General features: G+C 48.6%; 1 protein-coding gene across 1 annotated transcript; it reads left to right on the forward strand.

The window, feature by feature from the left end:
- Positions 1-119: 119 nt before the first annotated feature.
- rhcga (Rh family, C glycoprotein a) lies at positions 120-5,942 on the forward strand (the record flags this gene model as incomplete). The annotated part of the gene is made up of 11 exons (XM_080534395.1): positions 120-345; positions 738-930; positions 1,585-1,735; positions 2,034-2,181; positions 2,511-2,677; positions 3,118-3,255; positions 3,861-3,997; positions 4,397-4,521; positions 4,703-4,776; positions 5,626-5,699; positions 5,909-5,942. The coding sequence occupies 11 exons, from the start codon at positions 120-122 to the stop codon at positions 5,940-5,942; spliced, it is 1,467 nt and encodes a 488-aa protein (XP_080390521.1).
- Positions 5,943-16,018: the final 10,076 nt, after the last annotated feature.

The raw sequence follows: 16,018 nt of genomic DNA on the forward strand, positions 1-16,018 counted from the left end.
TCTCTGCTGGCTGAGACAGAGGGCGGGAGGTGTGAGACAGCACCACCTCCCCGTACTGCCAATAAATACCTGTTCCAGGACCTGTGACTAGCACATCACACACCTCCCAGAGAGACACCATGGGGAACTGCCTCCAGGTCTTCAAGGACTTCTTCTGCCGGCCAAAGAACACGAATGTTCGTGTCAGTCTGCCAGCCGTCTGCTTCGTATGGCAGATAGCGATGATCATCCTCTTCGGAGTCTTCATCCGCTACGACGAGGAGTCGGACGCACATTGGGTGGAGTTCAGAAGGGAGCACAACATCTCCAGCGACATAGAGAACGACTTCTACTTCAGATACCCCAGTAAGTCAAGTCATGGGACTTTCTTCTGCACATTGACCGTAATGTGTGAGCGCATTGCCGTGTTAAGAGTCGCAGGAATCGTCTCAGATTCATTTGAAAGAGACTGTGCTAGGCTGCTGGTTTCAGGGGGCTATGCTGTCGGCCTACTCAGAGTTGGCAGACGACCCTCATCTCTCTGACTTGAGTTAGTGAGAGATATAATCTCATACTAGTGGTTCTGGATTGTAAGATGATTCAATTAGTTGGTTTTTTTCACATTTCAAAACTTGACAGCCTCAGGATATACAAGATTCAAAGATACAAGACAATTATTTACTAATTTTCTCTCTCTCTCTCCCTCCCTCTCCCCCCTCTCCCCCCTTCTCTCTCACTCCATCTCTCTACCTCCCCAGGTTTCCAGGACGTACACGTGATGATATTTGTGGGTTTTGGCTTCTTGATGACATTCCTCAAACGTTACAGTTTTGGCGGTGTGGGCTTCAACTTCCTGATTGCATCATTTGGCATTCAGTGGGCCCTGGTCATGCAAGGCTGGTTCCACCACCTCGACCCCGCCACTGGGAAGATCTACATAGGTGTTGAGGGGTATGTAGAAGATCTACATGGGTGTTGAGGCGTATCTAGAAGATGTACATAGGTGTTGAGGCGTATGTAGAAGATCTACATAGGTGTTGAGGCGTATGTAGAAGATCTACATAGGTGTTGAGGGGTATGTAGAAGATCTACATAGGTGTTGAGGGGTATGTAGAAGATCTACATGGGTGTTGAGGGGTATGTAGAAGATCTACATAGGTGTTGAGGGGTATGTAGAAGATCTACATGGGTGTTGAGGGGTATGTAGAAGATCTACATGGGTGTTGAGGGGTATGTAGAAGATCTACATGGGTGTTGAGGGGTATGTAGAAGATCTACATAGGTGTTGAGGGGTATGTAGAAGATCTACATAGGTGTTGAGGGGTATGTAGAAGATCTACATAGGTGTTGAGGGGTATGTAGAAGATCTAGATAGGTGTTGAGGCGTATCTACAAGATCTACATGGGTTTTGAGGGGTATGCAACCAGGATGAACAGTATTTACGAGGCTGTCATTTGTCAATGTATGGGCAGACAGTTTTGTCACTTGACATAATCATTTGTCGTTCTTGCCATAACTTAGTGACAGTTCAGATCTGAAGTGAATGATTTCTTTCAGTCGTTCAGGTTTGACACCCCTCCCTCTCCCTCTCTGTGTCTCTCCAGCCTGATCAACGCTGACTTCTGCGTGGCGTCCTGTCTCATAGCCTACGGGGCTCTCTTGGGAAAGGTCAGTCCCGTCCAGCTCATGGTCGTGACCCTGTTTGGCGTCACTCTCTTCGCCGTGGAAGAATACATCATCCTCACCCTCATTCACGTGAGTCCCCGTCACGCGTCAGCTCTAAATCCACCTGCTTTCATTATGTTAACCCGGCACAGGGGTCAATTCCATTTCAAATGACTCAATTCGGAGAATGAATTGAGATTCCAATTTGTTTATTTTCAATGATGCTATTTCAATTTCTCGATTGGAGTTTTAACTCATCCCCCTGAATTGACCTGATTGAAATGGAACGGAACCCCAAGAATGAACTTCACTGGACATTTCTGACTGCTTACATTCGTATAATCACATTGGTGCACACAGAAAATAATGGTTACTTATGTTCCTACAGGCTAAGGATGCTGGTGGCGCTATGGTGATCCACACCTTTGGAGGGTATTATGGTCTAGCCATCTCCTGGGTCCTTTACCGTCCTAACCTACACCTGAGCAAGAGGCTGAACGGCTCCGTGTACCACTCTGACGTGTTCGCCATGATCGGTGAGCTGCCAGTCCCTTTTGTTTTACAAACGGATGTGTGTGAAAGTGAAGTGTGAAGTGTGTGAAGTGAAGTGTGAAGTGTGCGATGTGAAGTGTGTGATGTGTGGTTGGTAGGTGATCTGGTGTGTGTGTGTGTATGTGTGTATGTGTGTCTGTGTGTGTGTGTGTGTGTGTGTGTGTGTGTGTGTGTGTGTCTGTGTGTGTGTGTGTCTGTGTGTGTGTGTGTGTGTGTGTGTGTGTGTGTGTGTGCGTGTGAGTGTGTGTGTGTGTGTGTGTCGTTTTTTTTTTTTTAAAGTGAGTTGTCTCCTCCTCCTCTCTCTCCTTATAAGGCACACTGTTCCTGTGGATGTTCTGGCCCAGTTTCAACTCGGCCATCACGGACCACGGGGACGGTCAGCACCGGGCGGCCATCAACACCTACCTGGCCCTGGCCTCCACTGTCCTCACCACCGTGGCCATCTCCAGCCTGCACCAGAAGACGGGCAAGCTCGACATGGTAACAGATTGTCGCTGTAGCGCGTGTGTGCATGCGTGTGTGCGTGGGTGCGTGCATGCGTGGGTGGGTGTGTGCGTGGGGGTGTGCACGTGACTGTGTGCGTCGTTGTGTGCATGGGGGTGTGTGGGTGGGTGTGTATGTGCGTGCGTGTGTGCGTGCGTGCGTGGGAGTGTGCGGGCGAGTGTGTGGGCATGCGGGTATGTGGGGGTGTGTGCATGCAGGTGCGTGCGTGTGTGTATGTGTCTGTGGCCGTGCGTGCGTGCGTGTGGGTGGGTGTGTGGGTGTGACATTTACTGACATTTACTCTGTGTGTGTGACCCTCCCACGGACCCACGTCTGAGCACTCCTCCCGTCTGACTACATAACTGTACCTTTTGTCTTTGTTGATTGACGTGTTATCACTGGCCCACGACTGACTGCCTCCTCGTCTGGCGTAACAGGTGCATATCCAGAATTCCACGTTGGCAGGAGGCGTTGCCATGGGCACAGCCGCCGAATTTATGATCACTCCCTACGGCGCCTTGATTGTCGGGTTCTGCTGTGGGATTATCTCCACCATGGGATACATCTACATCACGGTGAGGCTCCCCCCCCAGCATGCTCACCCAACCCTTCCAAATAAAACACAGAAGAATAGATAGACGAACGTGTCGAACGTAAGATACACGTTTATTCCCGATTGATTATTTCTAACAGTCGCGGACGACGATTGAACGAACTCGACGCAAGTGTTCACGTGCCCGACTGAACACGACTTAAAGTTATGTTATATCTGACTCCCAAAGACATGTCATGGTTCATCATGCTTGACCACGCTTCTACTCATCCCTGGGTGACAGACGGTCCATCATATCGGATCCTAGATTCCTTTAGGAATACCCCGAGATGCTATTTCATCATGCCCTCGAGTTAAGGTTAAATCGGCTTGCGAGGAGTTTCTGCTCAGGCCCGTAGCTGAAGCTGATGAGCCTCTCTCTAACGATGCATGCGAACATTAGACATTGATGCTAAACTCTGTGACGATTATGTGGTCATCACGATTATAAACAACTGTATTCAAACAACTGTGAACACACTTCGTCTACTTTTCATAAACTAGAATTTCATAACACCCCCCCAAACTCTGTGAGGCTCTGTTTAAAGGGTACATTGTTCATATGTCATCTGACTCACCCCTTCCCAGCCCTTCATAGAGAAGCATCTGAAGATCCAGGACACATGTGGGGTCCACAACCTACACGCCATGCCCGGGATCATCGGAGGCATCGTGGGAGCCATCACCGCCGCTGCCGCCACTGAGGAAGTCTACGGAAAGGAGGGGTTAGTCCACAGTCGCACAGACAAAACAATACACACCTTGCGCGCACACTCTATATAGTATATAAGTTTACATAATAGATACATTCTCAGATTCCTACCGATTACTTATCCCCCTATTTATATCCCCCTATTTATGTCTATTTATGTATCATTCTTGTTTTGTATTATCTTAGGACTGTGTTTTATTATCTTAGGACAGTGTTGATTGTTAGTCCCTATGGTTTGCATTTAAATTTCGTTGTACCCGTACAATGACAATAAAGATCATTCATTCATTCAGTGTCACACGACACAACTTAATAATGTCACAAATCACAGAATAAAAAATATATTTAAAAAAAAAAAAAAACATTATTACCGTTAATGTTAATTATTATTGTTGTTTTTTGATCTCTCCAGGTTGATCAACACATTTGACTTCACGGGAGATTTTGCGAACAGAACAGTGGGGTCCCAGGGTGGGCACCAGGCGGCTGGGATGTGCGTGGCCCTGGTGTTTGGTGTGGGAGGAGGAGCTGCAGTTGGTGAGTGAAGCTGATGCAGCATAATGGCAGAGCGTCCACAGGTCCTGCCCTGTTAACTGACTGGTCTAGAGGTGTGTGTGGGGGGGGGGACATAGAGAGGAGCCCAGGGCATACAGGGTGACATAGCTGAAGGAGAAAGTGTGTGATGTTTAAAACTCTTCTCTCTCTTCTTCTTCCCCAGGAATGATCCTGAGGTTACCCATCTGGGGGGACCCCGAGGATGACAACTGCTTCGAAGATGAGGTCTACTGGGAGGTGAGAGCTGCTCCATGCTGTTCCTAGTAGAACCACTAGATGGTGGCATTGGCCTTTTTTTCAGAAATAGTCTACCATGAATCAGGCCTACTGGCCACCTTTGATATCCAACTCTGTAGGTCCATCAGTATTGCGTACAATGAAGAAACTTTTTGCAAATGTGGGGATACATGTGGGGTCTGACATGAACTAATAATAATAATCATCATAATCATAATCATAATAATAATCATAATAATAACCTTTATTTGTATAGCACTTTTCCTGCAAACCAGCTCAAAGTGCTCCAAGCATTATATAATCATAATGTAATTATTTAGTCATTTAAAGGCAATATTTAAAAGATGGGTTTTTAGTCTTGACTTGAACATATTTGCTGAGGTTGCATCCCTAATGTAAACTGGCAGTGCATTCCACAATTTGGGTGCATAAAATGAGAATGCAGCCTCACCAAATCTCTTCTTTTGTACATGTGGTACACAGAGAAAACCAGCGTCAGAAGACCTGAGAGCTCTATTGGGCTGATATGCTAGCAAAAGGTCTTTCAGATATTCTGGTGCTGTGCCAGTGAGAGCTTTATAAACAAGCAGAAGGATCTTGAAATCTATTCTGAACTTAACAGGAAGCCAGTGTAGAGTCTCTAAAATAGGAGTTATATGAGCTCTTCTGCTTGTTTTGGTTAAAACTCTCGCTGCTGCATTTTGGACTAATTGCAGCAGGCCAATAGCTTTCTTCGGCAGACCAGAAAGGAGACCATTACAATAGTCCAAATATCAATGTCAATGTCAATGAAATGTCAATGACGAATATTGTTTTTGCTTTGTATTAACCCCACGTGTCTCCTTCCAGGTGCCTGAGGATGAAGACACCATTCCTCCCATTCTGGAGTACAACAACCATATGATCCACAAGCACCAAGACATGTGAGTCAACACATACTGTTTAGCCTTTTCGGTTAAACCAAGTTTAGAATAGTTGTTGCTTTGCTGAGGCAATTTACAGAAACCCCTGACTTATGAATTCCCACCAAGTCATGGTTCTCTCCACATTATTCAATACGTCAAATGAACACCAAAATCTTTTGTGTCGTATTTGATCAATGAAAGACCTTTATGGTTGTGTCCTCTCCCAGATCTGAGTCTAACTTCTCTGTGGAGCAAAGCTAACGGAGATGGGAGGACGCAGCTCCCCTCCCCTCGGATCAACCTCGGAAAAACAATGGTATGACCCACGGAACAACCCTGATATCTGCAAGGAAGTGAACTTATAAAAAACACCAATCTACCCTGTTAATGACAGGTTTATGTTACGGAATTTTTATATGAGCAACTATGCCCCCATGTCATTTAATATCTCAGAGAGAGACTTTCTAGAAGGTTTATTACTGTCATGAAGCACTGTGTGTGGAATCCTATTAGAATGGTGATCTAGTGAAAGGACTTGGTGAATCAGCCTCAAAGATCAACTCATGCAGGCAAACAGAGCTTTCCGTGCATAGCTACACTGTACTGTGTAATATCTATGTCCACACAATACTCCTGTGAAATCTATGATTATACACTACACACCACTTTGAATTGAATCTATAAGAAATTATACTTTGATAATACAATTTTGAGCACTCCTCATTTTGTGGTGTTATGTATTTGGATTTGAATTCAGTTGATGCATATGTAACATTAGTAGTTGTTAATTTTTAAGTTAACAGAAAGTATTTTGTTCATTGTGCTATAATGATCTAGCAAATGGCTTTGCTCTGTTTCTACAATATAGGAGTGCCTGTTGATCCTATGTGATTATTTTCCAAGGGATGTTTAGGATAAAGATTAACAGTATTCAAACTAAGAGCCAGTGATTAGTAGTAGAACAATGAAAGTCTTAGATTGTTACTGATTAATGATGTAATTAATTGTATATACCCATAATAGCATTTTTCATTGTACACCATCTCTATTTGTTCTTGAGGTGCTTTAAGTTGTAATACTTTAAGCATGAGATACCCTCTTTATGATGCATAATACTCTAGTTTGTGTGACAGTACAGTATTTTTAAATATTTTGTTTGAATCAGTTTGTATACATAAGATCATGTTTATTTAAAGTTTCAGTTGTATTACGTGATATATTAGAACTGGAATAAACTTTATTTTAAATGCTATTGATGTCCTTGAATACTAATTCCAAAGGCTTGTGAAATATTCTTCACTTGAAAGTTGTATCTGACTTCATTCAGTCTTAACCAAAACAAGCAGAAGAGCTCATATAACTCCTATTTTAGAGACTCTACACTGGCTTTCTGTTAAGTTCAGAATAGATTTCAAGATCCTTCTGCTTGTTTATAAAGCTCTCACTGGCACAGCACCAGAATATCTGAAAGACCTTTTGCTAGCATATCTGCCCAATAGAGATCTCAGGTCTTCTGATGCTGGTTTTACCTGTGTACAGGTACAAAAGAAGAGATTTGGTGAGGCTGCATTCTCATTTTATGCACCCAAATTGTTGAATGCACTGCCAGTTTACATTAGGGATGCAACCTCAGCAAATCTTTTTAATATAGCCTTTAAATGACTAAATTATTAAATTATGATTATATAATGATTGGAGCACTTTGAGCTGCAACGTTTGCAGGAAAAGCACTATACAAATAAAAGTTATTATTATTATTATTATTATTATTATTATTCACAGACCGTATTCTTACCATTAGTACCTGCTTTCCTGCTTCCCCGCCTGTTCTCCCCGTCCAAAACTCTGAAAGGTTCCTAATTTACAAATTCTCAACCTAATCGATCTCCGTTGCTTTAAGCCACACCAAGAGCTTGACAGAGCCGGGGGTATGCGCCCTGTCCATTTCTAGCCACTTTTACGGTCAAGCCCCATTCAGTGGGTGGGAGAGGGCTAAGCTAGGGGTCAAGTGAGGGGCTGTGTTACATCAGAACAGCTTGTTTAGCCTGTTAGCCTGTTATGTTGCAGACATGCAGGAGGTCAAAGGGCAGATAAATCAATGTCCTATGCAGGTGCTCTCAGGAGGAGGCCCTATGGCAAGCTGGGTTATTGTCTCTGCCAAGTCACTGCCCTCATCTCTCTGTGGAAAGGTAGCTGTTTATGCCACAGATTAGAAACGTGGAATAATGTTCTGTGTCTTCTTTGTAAGGCTGTGAGATGTTGATAGGTAGGATAGGTCCGAGGTTCGGACCTACTGTATGTGGCTACTGTGACAACTCTGTCGCCATCCCTGGATAACCCTCACACACTCTACCAAACATCTAGTATTTTAAGAGTGGTAGATAACAAAGAGATGATGAAGAAGGGTGAATATCGTCACGAAATAAGTTTTTCTTCTTTTTTTCTTTTTTCTTACTGCAGACAGAACACAGACCTTGCAGACCTTGCAGCCGAGGCCTGCGTCCACTGAGCATATGTGTGGGTGTGGAGGGTTAACGAGGTGGGCTAAGCGCGGTAACCCCCGAGTCTATGTGGTCACCAGAGGCTAGTGTCCCTCAGGGCCAACCCCTCCGATCCCTGCATTGTCATGGTAATGAGCGCTCCACACAGACGCTGGACAGGACAGTCAATAGGGTCATTTTCTGAGCAATCACTGTGACGTTTAATGAAGTCTAAACACACGGTACAGGACGGACACAGGCTTTGTGCCGGCCTGACAGCCTCAGCTGTATTGAAGGAGCTTTTACTAAGCGAAGAGGTCTGTAAGGCTTATTTGATGGGGTTGTAAATGAGTTAGAGTGGACCCCTTAACACAACAACAAGTGATACGAACGCTGAAAATATACCTTAACTATTCGCTTTAATGCATGCCATACACAACAGAGTACTCAAAATGAATTTCAACAGTGAAGGGGTTAGGGTTAAGGTTGACTAAATCAATCAAACAGAGGGTGAGGTCACTGATACGGTTTTCCCTGGATCCTGAGGAATGTCTCCCTCCTAATCCTGATGAAAGGAGAGTCAACAAGGGAGTCTGTGGCATGGGCAGGCATGGGGAGGCATGGGGAGGCATGGGGAGGCATGGGGAGGCATGGGGAGGCGTGGGGAGGCGTGAGGAGGCATGGGGAGGCGTGGGGAGGCATGGGGAGGCATGGGGAGGCATGGGGAGGCATGGGGAGGCATGGGGAGGCGTAGGGAGGCATGGGGAGGCATGGGGAGGCGTGGGGAGGCGTAGGGAGGCGTGGGGAGGCGTGGGGAGGCGTGGGGAGGCGTAGGGAGGCATGGGGAGGCATGGGGAGGCGTGGGGAGGCGTAGGGAGGCATGGGGAGGCATGGGGAGGCGTGGGGAGGCGTGGGGAGGCATGGGGAGGCATGGGGAGGCATGGGGAGGCGTGGGGAGGCGTGGGGAGGCGTGGGGAGGCATAGGGAGGCGTGGAGAGGCATGGGGAGGCATGGGGAGGCGTAGGGAGGCATGGGGAGGCGTGGGGAGGCGTAGGGAGGCATGGGGAGGCATGGGGAGGCATGGGGAGGCATGGGGAGGCATGGGGAGGCGTAGGGAGGCATGGGGAGGCATGGGGAGGCATGGGGAGGCATGGGGAGGCGTGGGGAGGCATAGGGAGGCGTGGGGAGGCATGGGGAGGCATGGGGAGGCATGGGGAGGCATGGGGAGAGTGTGCAGCAGCTCTCCTCTAGTCCAGGTTTAAGGGATTACAGGGGACAAATTAGACGGACAGCAGGGGAGACCGGCCAGGCCATATAGCGACGATTCCACGGATTTTCCACGTAGCTTTCCCATGGAGGAGGAGGGGATGGATGGGACTTTGAGAGAGAGAGAGATATAGATACAGAGAGAGGAAGGAGGAGGGAGAGGAGTAGAGGGAGAGAAAAGAGAGAGAGAAAAGTGAGAGGGAGCTCGGGTGAAATCTCTTCTCTTCTGGCTAATCAAACAAGGCTGTGGGGGGGTTTGTGAGAGAGTGTGTGTGTGTGTGTGTGTGTGTGTGTGTTTGTGCGAGTGTGTGTGCGTGTGCATGTGCATGTGCGTGTGCGTGTGCATGTGGATGTCTGTCTGTGTGTGTGTGTGTGTGTGTGTGCGCGTGAGTGTGTGCGTGCGTGTGTGCGTGTGTGCGTGTGTGCGTGTGTGCGTGTGCGTGTGCGTGTCTGTGTGAGTGTGTGTGTGTGTGTGTGTGTGTGCGTGTGCATGCATTTGTGCATGCGTGTGTATGTTGGGGGTGGGGGGGGGTAGGGGGCGGTAGGTGAGGGAAGGAGGCAGAGGGACTGCAACAGAGATGTGCCAGTTAATCCCCTGTGTGAAGAGTGCGGCCAGACAGACAGACAGACAGGCGGGCAGACAGACAGGCGGGCAGACAGGCAAACAGACAGACAGACAGACAGGCAGACAGGCGGGAAGACAGGCAAACAGACAGGCAGACAGACAGGCAGACAGGCGGGCAGACAGACAGACAGGCGGGCAGACAGACAGGCGGGCAGACAGGCAAACAGACAGACAGACAGACAGGCAGACAGGCGGGAAGACAGGCAAACAGACAGGCAGACAGACAGGCAGACAGGCGGGCAGACAGACAGGCGGGCAGACAGACAGGCAGGCAGACAGACAGACAGACAGGCAGACAGACAAACAGGCAGGCAGACAGGCAGGCGGGCAGACAGACGGGCAGACAGACAGGTGGGCAGGCAGGCCGGCAGACAGGCAGACAGGCAGACAGACAGACAGACAGGCAGACAGACAGGCGGGCAGACAGGCAGACAGACAGACAGGCAGACAAACAGTCAGGTGGGCAGACAGGCAGACAGACAGACAGGCGGGCAGACAGACACCCTGCTATAGCCCCCCCCCCCCCCCCCCCCCGGCGCTGGAGGAGAGCGGAGGGAGCTCCTGTCTCGGGTCACGTGACCCTGAGAGTGTGTGTGTGAAACCACTCGGGCCACCATTGTCCCCCTGGGACCGGCCTCGTCTGAAAAGCTGCAGAAAGCCTGTAATCAGATTAAAGGTTGCTGGGAAGAGAGGGAGGGGGATTTTTTTTGGGGGGTGGAGGCGGAGGAGGGGGGGGGGGCTTCTCTCTAATCAGTACCTGCCATTGAAGTGCAGGAGAGGGGCTAAATAACCCTGCGGGGGGGGGAGCCCAGGACGGAGGGACAAATTAGCCTGTTGTTGGAGGGGGTGGGGTGTAACAGGGGGTGGGGTGGAGGAGCAGAGGGGTACAATCAGTGGGGCTAGAGCGTCATAGAAGGGGTGGGGTGGGAAACAGGGGAGAGCTGGAGAACTCCGAAGGTGGCGGTGTCCTCTCCTCTCCCCTCCTCTCCCCTCCTCCTCCCTCCTTTCCCCTCCTCTCCTCTCCTGCTCCAGCAATTATATCACTTTTGTGAGCTGATTGGAGCGGGGCTCCAGGGTCCATCTGGGCTAAGCCTCTCACACCAGTCTCACACCAGTTAGAGGGGCTCTCCTCTGGTCGGGATCGTCATCGAGTCCCTTAACACTAGAACAGCACCACCTTACCTACTAAAAGAGCAGCCTCAGGGGTCAAATGATATCTATACTACGATCTATACAATGCTCAAGCTGCTATTTACACACAATGACCACTAGTTGGCAGTTTGCAAATTAGCCTGCTTCCTACACAGAAAAACTGCAAAATAGCTTAATACTAGCTTCTCCTGGTGTAATTTTGTAATTGTAAGGATAGTGGGTGGTAGAACGCACATATCTAGGAAAAGTCATGAAAGGAGGGTCCTGAAATTTGATCGAGTGCAAAGATAAAACATTTTTCTTTACTCACAGGGGTCAAATGACCCCTCATGGCTGTTAAGACGTCCGTCCTTCGTCAGAGCACGCTGATGACAGAGAATAAATAGGCTTCTCTAGGTGTGTGTGTGGGACTAGTAGAAACGGTCACCTAAGCTGTTACTTCATTAGAACTCTCCAACTCTGGAGACTGGGGTTGGTATTTTGTGACGAGAGAGAGCTTTCATTCAGTCTTTGCGTAGTGGATGAGAGAACAATAAGACTGTGTGTTTGATTGGAATGGACGCTGGAAAACCTGTCCCTCTAGAAACTCTGGAAAGAGTAGGAGATGAGAAATTGATAATCCGGTTACGTGACAAAATGAGCCGTTACACAACAAACCTCTTGTTCTATATTCTAAATAATGTTTTGGTGTCACTCGTGGCCCGTGTCCAAGCTGTAATAGATCACTGTCTTTCCTTGTCCTCATTTTGTTTGTCCTCATTCTCTGATGTCAGGTGACAGAACTGGATTGTTGTCGCTTCCGTCCTCCCGGGTCACTGGGTTCAACGAAGGATCCAGAGCGAGCGTTGTCACACATCTTGATTGTTTTACTGGTCCATGAGAGAGGTGTTCTACTGATAATCACTCAATTAACAACACAGTTCCCTGTATTATTAGGGAGTCAGAGGGAGAGAGAGAGAGAGAGAGAGAGAGAGAGAGAGAGAGAGAGAGAGAGAGAGAGAGAGAGAGAGAGAGAGAGAGAGAGAGAAAAAACAGGATAACTGCTCGACCCTGGTCTGGACTTATCTGGCTAACACTCTTATCATTAGACAACATCCTCTGGCTCCTTCAGGCCAGAGAACAGGTTACCCCTAAACCACTCCGCACCATCACTCTACCATTAGGATTACTCTTCAAAAACACTCACAAGCTCAACACAGGGCCTTGTTAAAAGCCCCCTCAAGCTTTTTTTTTTGTTATCATCTGACATGAGTCCATTTGTTGGGGTCAAAGGGGCTGGTGTTAGGAAGGGGGCGATCCCTGTATAGACACTGGTGAAGGAGGGCCAGACCGGACCGGGCTTTGATCCACACACAAAAGCAGCATCTTGGTGTGAAAGAGTTGGGCAAGCATGGCCGTGTTAAAAGGGGTGTGAGAAGGGTCAAAGCTGAAAGGTTCAGCCAATTAGGTGCTCCACCTGCATCAAGCCTCCAATTAGAGTGGGAGTAGGGGGGAGGTGGGGGGGGGGGCGGGGGCGGGGGGGGCGTCTCCTAGTGCTGTCTAATTGGAGAGATGATTATTTGCTTTTAAAATCAATCGCTTGGTTTGATTGGCAGGTTGAAGCAGAAAGGGAGCGCATGATGGACAAGGGTCAAATTATAATGAGTGGTCAAAGGCCTTGGGCTGCTGCCTGTAGTGTGCATGGTGCTCTTGGTTCATACTAGTAGGTAATGTATGATGTGTATGAAATGAAATGTATTAATTTGATATGATGGTTATTTCTAACATCATTGTGCTATATAAAATGTCTCCCCTTGGTGATGCAGACAAATAAATCAACCGCACCACCTTAGTGTCACGTTGTATCTCTAGCTCTGTCGTAGGGCTCACCTGTACATCCACCTAAGTTTCTACCTCTTTGTAGACTTGCTTGCATGTGGCAGATGACTTATTGTTCTACGCCTGTCATGATGGGTCCCCAACACGCCAGGAGCAGAAGATAGAAATGTGGTCTTTCAGGACCTGAAGGTCTATTTATAATTATTGGCAACACTAATTCAACCAGAACAGCCCCAGACATTCCATGGTTTCTTGGCAGCACCAACAGAACATCTGAGACATTCCATCATTTATTGCGTTTCATTGACAGACCATTTTATGACTGTATATAGTTTTATGACTGTATATAGTTAATAAAAAAATAAGAAAGAAGTCAGAAATATCGGATTTCTGGTCCTGAGAATTAATTTGTAATGCTGTAGGTTGGATGGCTGTAACAGTACCTTTCTCTGTCAATGAACTTCTTAATAGAGCCACCAGAAAGCAGTTTTCAAGAGCGTCAGTCTCACTGAATGGAGCTTGACTCATTTCCTGCAACAGGGAGCTAGAGGAGGACTAGAGTTACTGATAATTAGAGGGTTTAGGGCCTGAATACAGCCTGCACTGCCCTGCCCAGACCCAGTCCTCATGGGGACTAATGGATCGGAATTAACTGATTGACAGCAGTCTTTAATCAATCCCCCTCTGAACGGACAGATGCACTTAAATTATCCTCCTTCACTGGTCAGGCTACCTGAGAGAGAGAGAGAGAGAGAGAGAGAGAGAGAGAGAGAGAGAGAGAGAGAGAGAGAGAGAGAGAGAGAGAGAGGGAGAGAGAGAGAGAGAGAGAGAGAAAAGAGAAGAAAAAGAAATAGGAGAGAGAAGTGAGAGAGAGATCTACAAGTACAACAGGCCCCCTAAATGTACTTCTCTGTACAGACAAAAGGAAGTACTTAGGAAAACGACACCTCTTCCCAGCCCTTCTGTTCTGCCACCTGCGGACGTTGTTGTTCTGATGTATTTCAAGGTGTCACTTTGGGGATGGGACGGCCTCCTTCAGCCTGTCTCCCTCTGAAGTCGGTTGGGATGGGCTGGCGCTCAGATGACCCCGGCCTTCCTGGCCAACATTACATTACGCACCACTTCTCTTTTCTCACGACTTGAGTCGTCCTCCCACATCTTTCTTACACTTCTATTCCTGCCGGTTCCTTCCTCTGCGGTTCCCGCTCTTTTTCTCTCTCTCTCCTTCTTATGCAAAGGAGAGCCTGTGCTCCCCCCCCCCCCCCCCCCCCACCCCAACCGTCATCAGCATTCATTACCAGCGGCCCGGCGCTCAGCGGAGTTGTTTCAGAGCCTCTGTCGGATCTCCACCGCAAAGAACAACCGATTAGTCATGATCTTATCCTCCGAGTATCTGCCCCCTTCCTTTCATCCCCTCCAAGTTTCTGCCCCCTTCCTTTCATCCCCTCCGAGTTTCTGCCTCTCTCCTTTCTTCCCTGTGACAAGTGACTGAGAGGGGGGAGGGGTTTGCTCTTGGGGGCCATCAGATGAACTTCACACTGGATAAATAGAGAGGCCTTTTCAGTCGGCCGATGGAGAAGGCCCTCGCACTACCGCAGGGCCCCGTTGCTAACGTGCAAGACCTTTCCATTGCCTTAGTCTTCTGTTGCTAGGGATGGCGCCTCTCTCTCTCTCACTGGAGGCTGGTTGCTAGGTGAGGCAGAGAGCCGGAGAGTGCATGCAGCCCGGTCTGGTGGTCTGGTGGTCTGGGGGTCTGGTGGTCTGGTGGTCTGGTGGTCTGGTGGTCTGGTGGTCTGGTGGTCTGGTGGTCTGGTGGTCTGGTGGACTGGTGGTCTGGTGGTCTGGTGGTCTGGTGGTCTGGTGGACTGGTGGTCTGGGGGTCTGGTGGTCTGGGGGTCTGGGGGTCTGGGGGTCTGGTAGTCTGGTGGTCTGGTAGTCTGGTAGTCTGGTGGTCTGGTGGTCTGGTGGTCTGGGGGTCTGGTGGTCTGGGGGTCTGGTAGTCTGGTGGTCTGGTGGTCTGGTGGTCTGGTGGTCTGGTAGTCTGGTAGTCTGGTGGGCTGGTGGTCTGGTGGTCTGGTGGTCTGGTGGTCCAGTGGTGTGGTGATCTGGTGGTCCGGTGGACTGGGGGTCTGGTGGTCTGGTGGGATTGCTGCCTGGGGAGACATCTCTGTTATCTGAGAGATGATTGACATGTCCCTGACTCACTCACGTTGGCCTCGGGTCGCTGTAGGAAGCTTGGACCTGCTGGTCCACACACACACACACACACACACACACACACACACAAACACACAGACACGGTAAAAAGAGGAAAGTGTGTTTGTGTGTGTGTGTGTGTGTGCGTGTGTGTGTGTGTGTGTGTGCGTGTGTGTGTGTGTGCGTGCGCTTATGTGTGTGCGCGCGCGTGTATGTGTGTGCGTGCCTGTGTGTGAGTGTGTGTGTGAGTGCGTGTGTGTGTGTGGGGGTGCGCGTGCGTGTGTGTACGCACTCATTTGAATGAGTAGGAGTGAGAGAGGGCAAGACTGACACTCACTTTGGAGTGAAAGCACGCCGCACATTCCAGCACAGCCAGGGGAAGTTAACAGTGATTGTAATTGGCCCCTGTGGTCCTCTATTCAGTCTGAGCTCAGCCCCTGATTCTAGAGATACATAGTTGACGATATAGTTTGTCTTTCACTCTTTCAGTAGGTCAGCAGCATCTCAGAGCTGTGGTTCTACGAATGTGTACGTCTATCTACGCGTATGTTTTAAAAACAACATTTTCTAAACGGATATTCAACTGGCATTCGAAGGCGGTGAGCGCGTTCCGTCGAACGGTTGAGCCACTCAATCAGATAGTTAAGTGCAATTGTCACTTGTCACTAACACTACCATGGTTGCCCTGACTTTCACAAAAAACGTAGACGACGAAGTTCTCCCCCATTCAGACCTGGTGTGTCCCCTCATGCAGACACGTTCCCATGCATCTAAATCAGAAGGCTGAGAGACAGGTCCCT

Source organism: Nansenia antarctica (genome assembly GCF_963989245.1).
Source record: "Nansenia antarctica genome assembly, chromosome: 1".
Classification (NCBI taxonomy): domain Eukaryota; kingdom Metazoa; phylum Chordata; class Actinopteri; order Argentiniformes; family Microstomatidae; genus Nansenia; species Nansenia antarctica.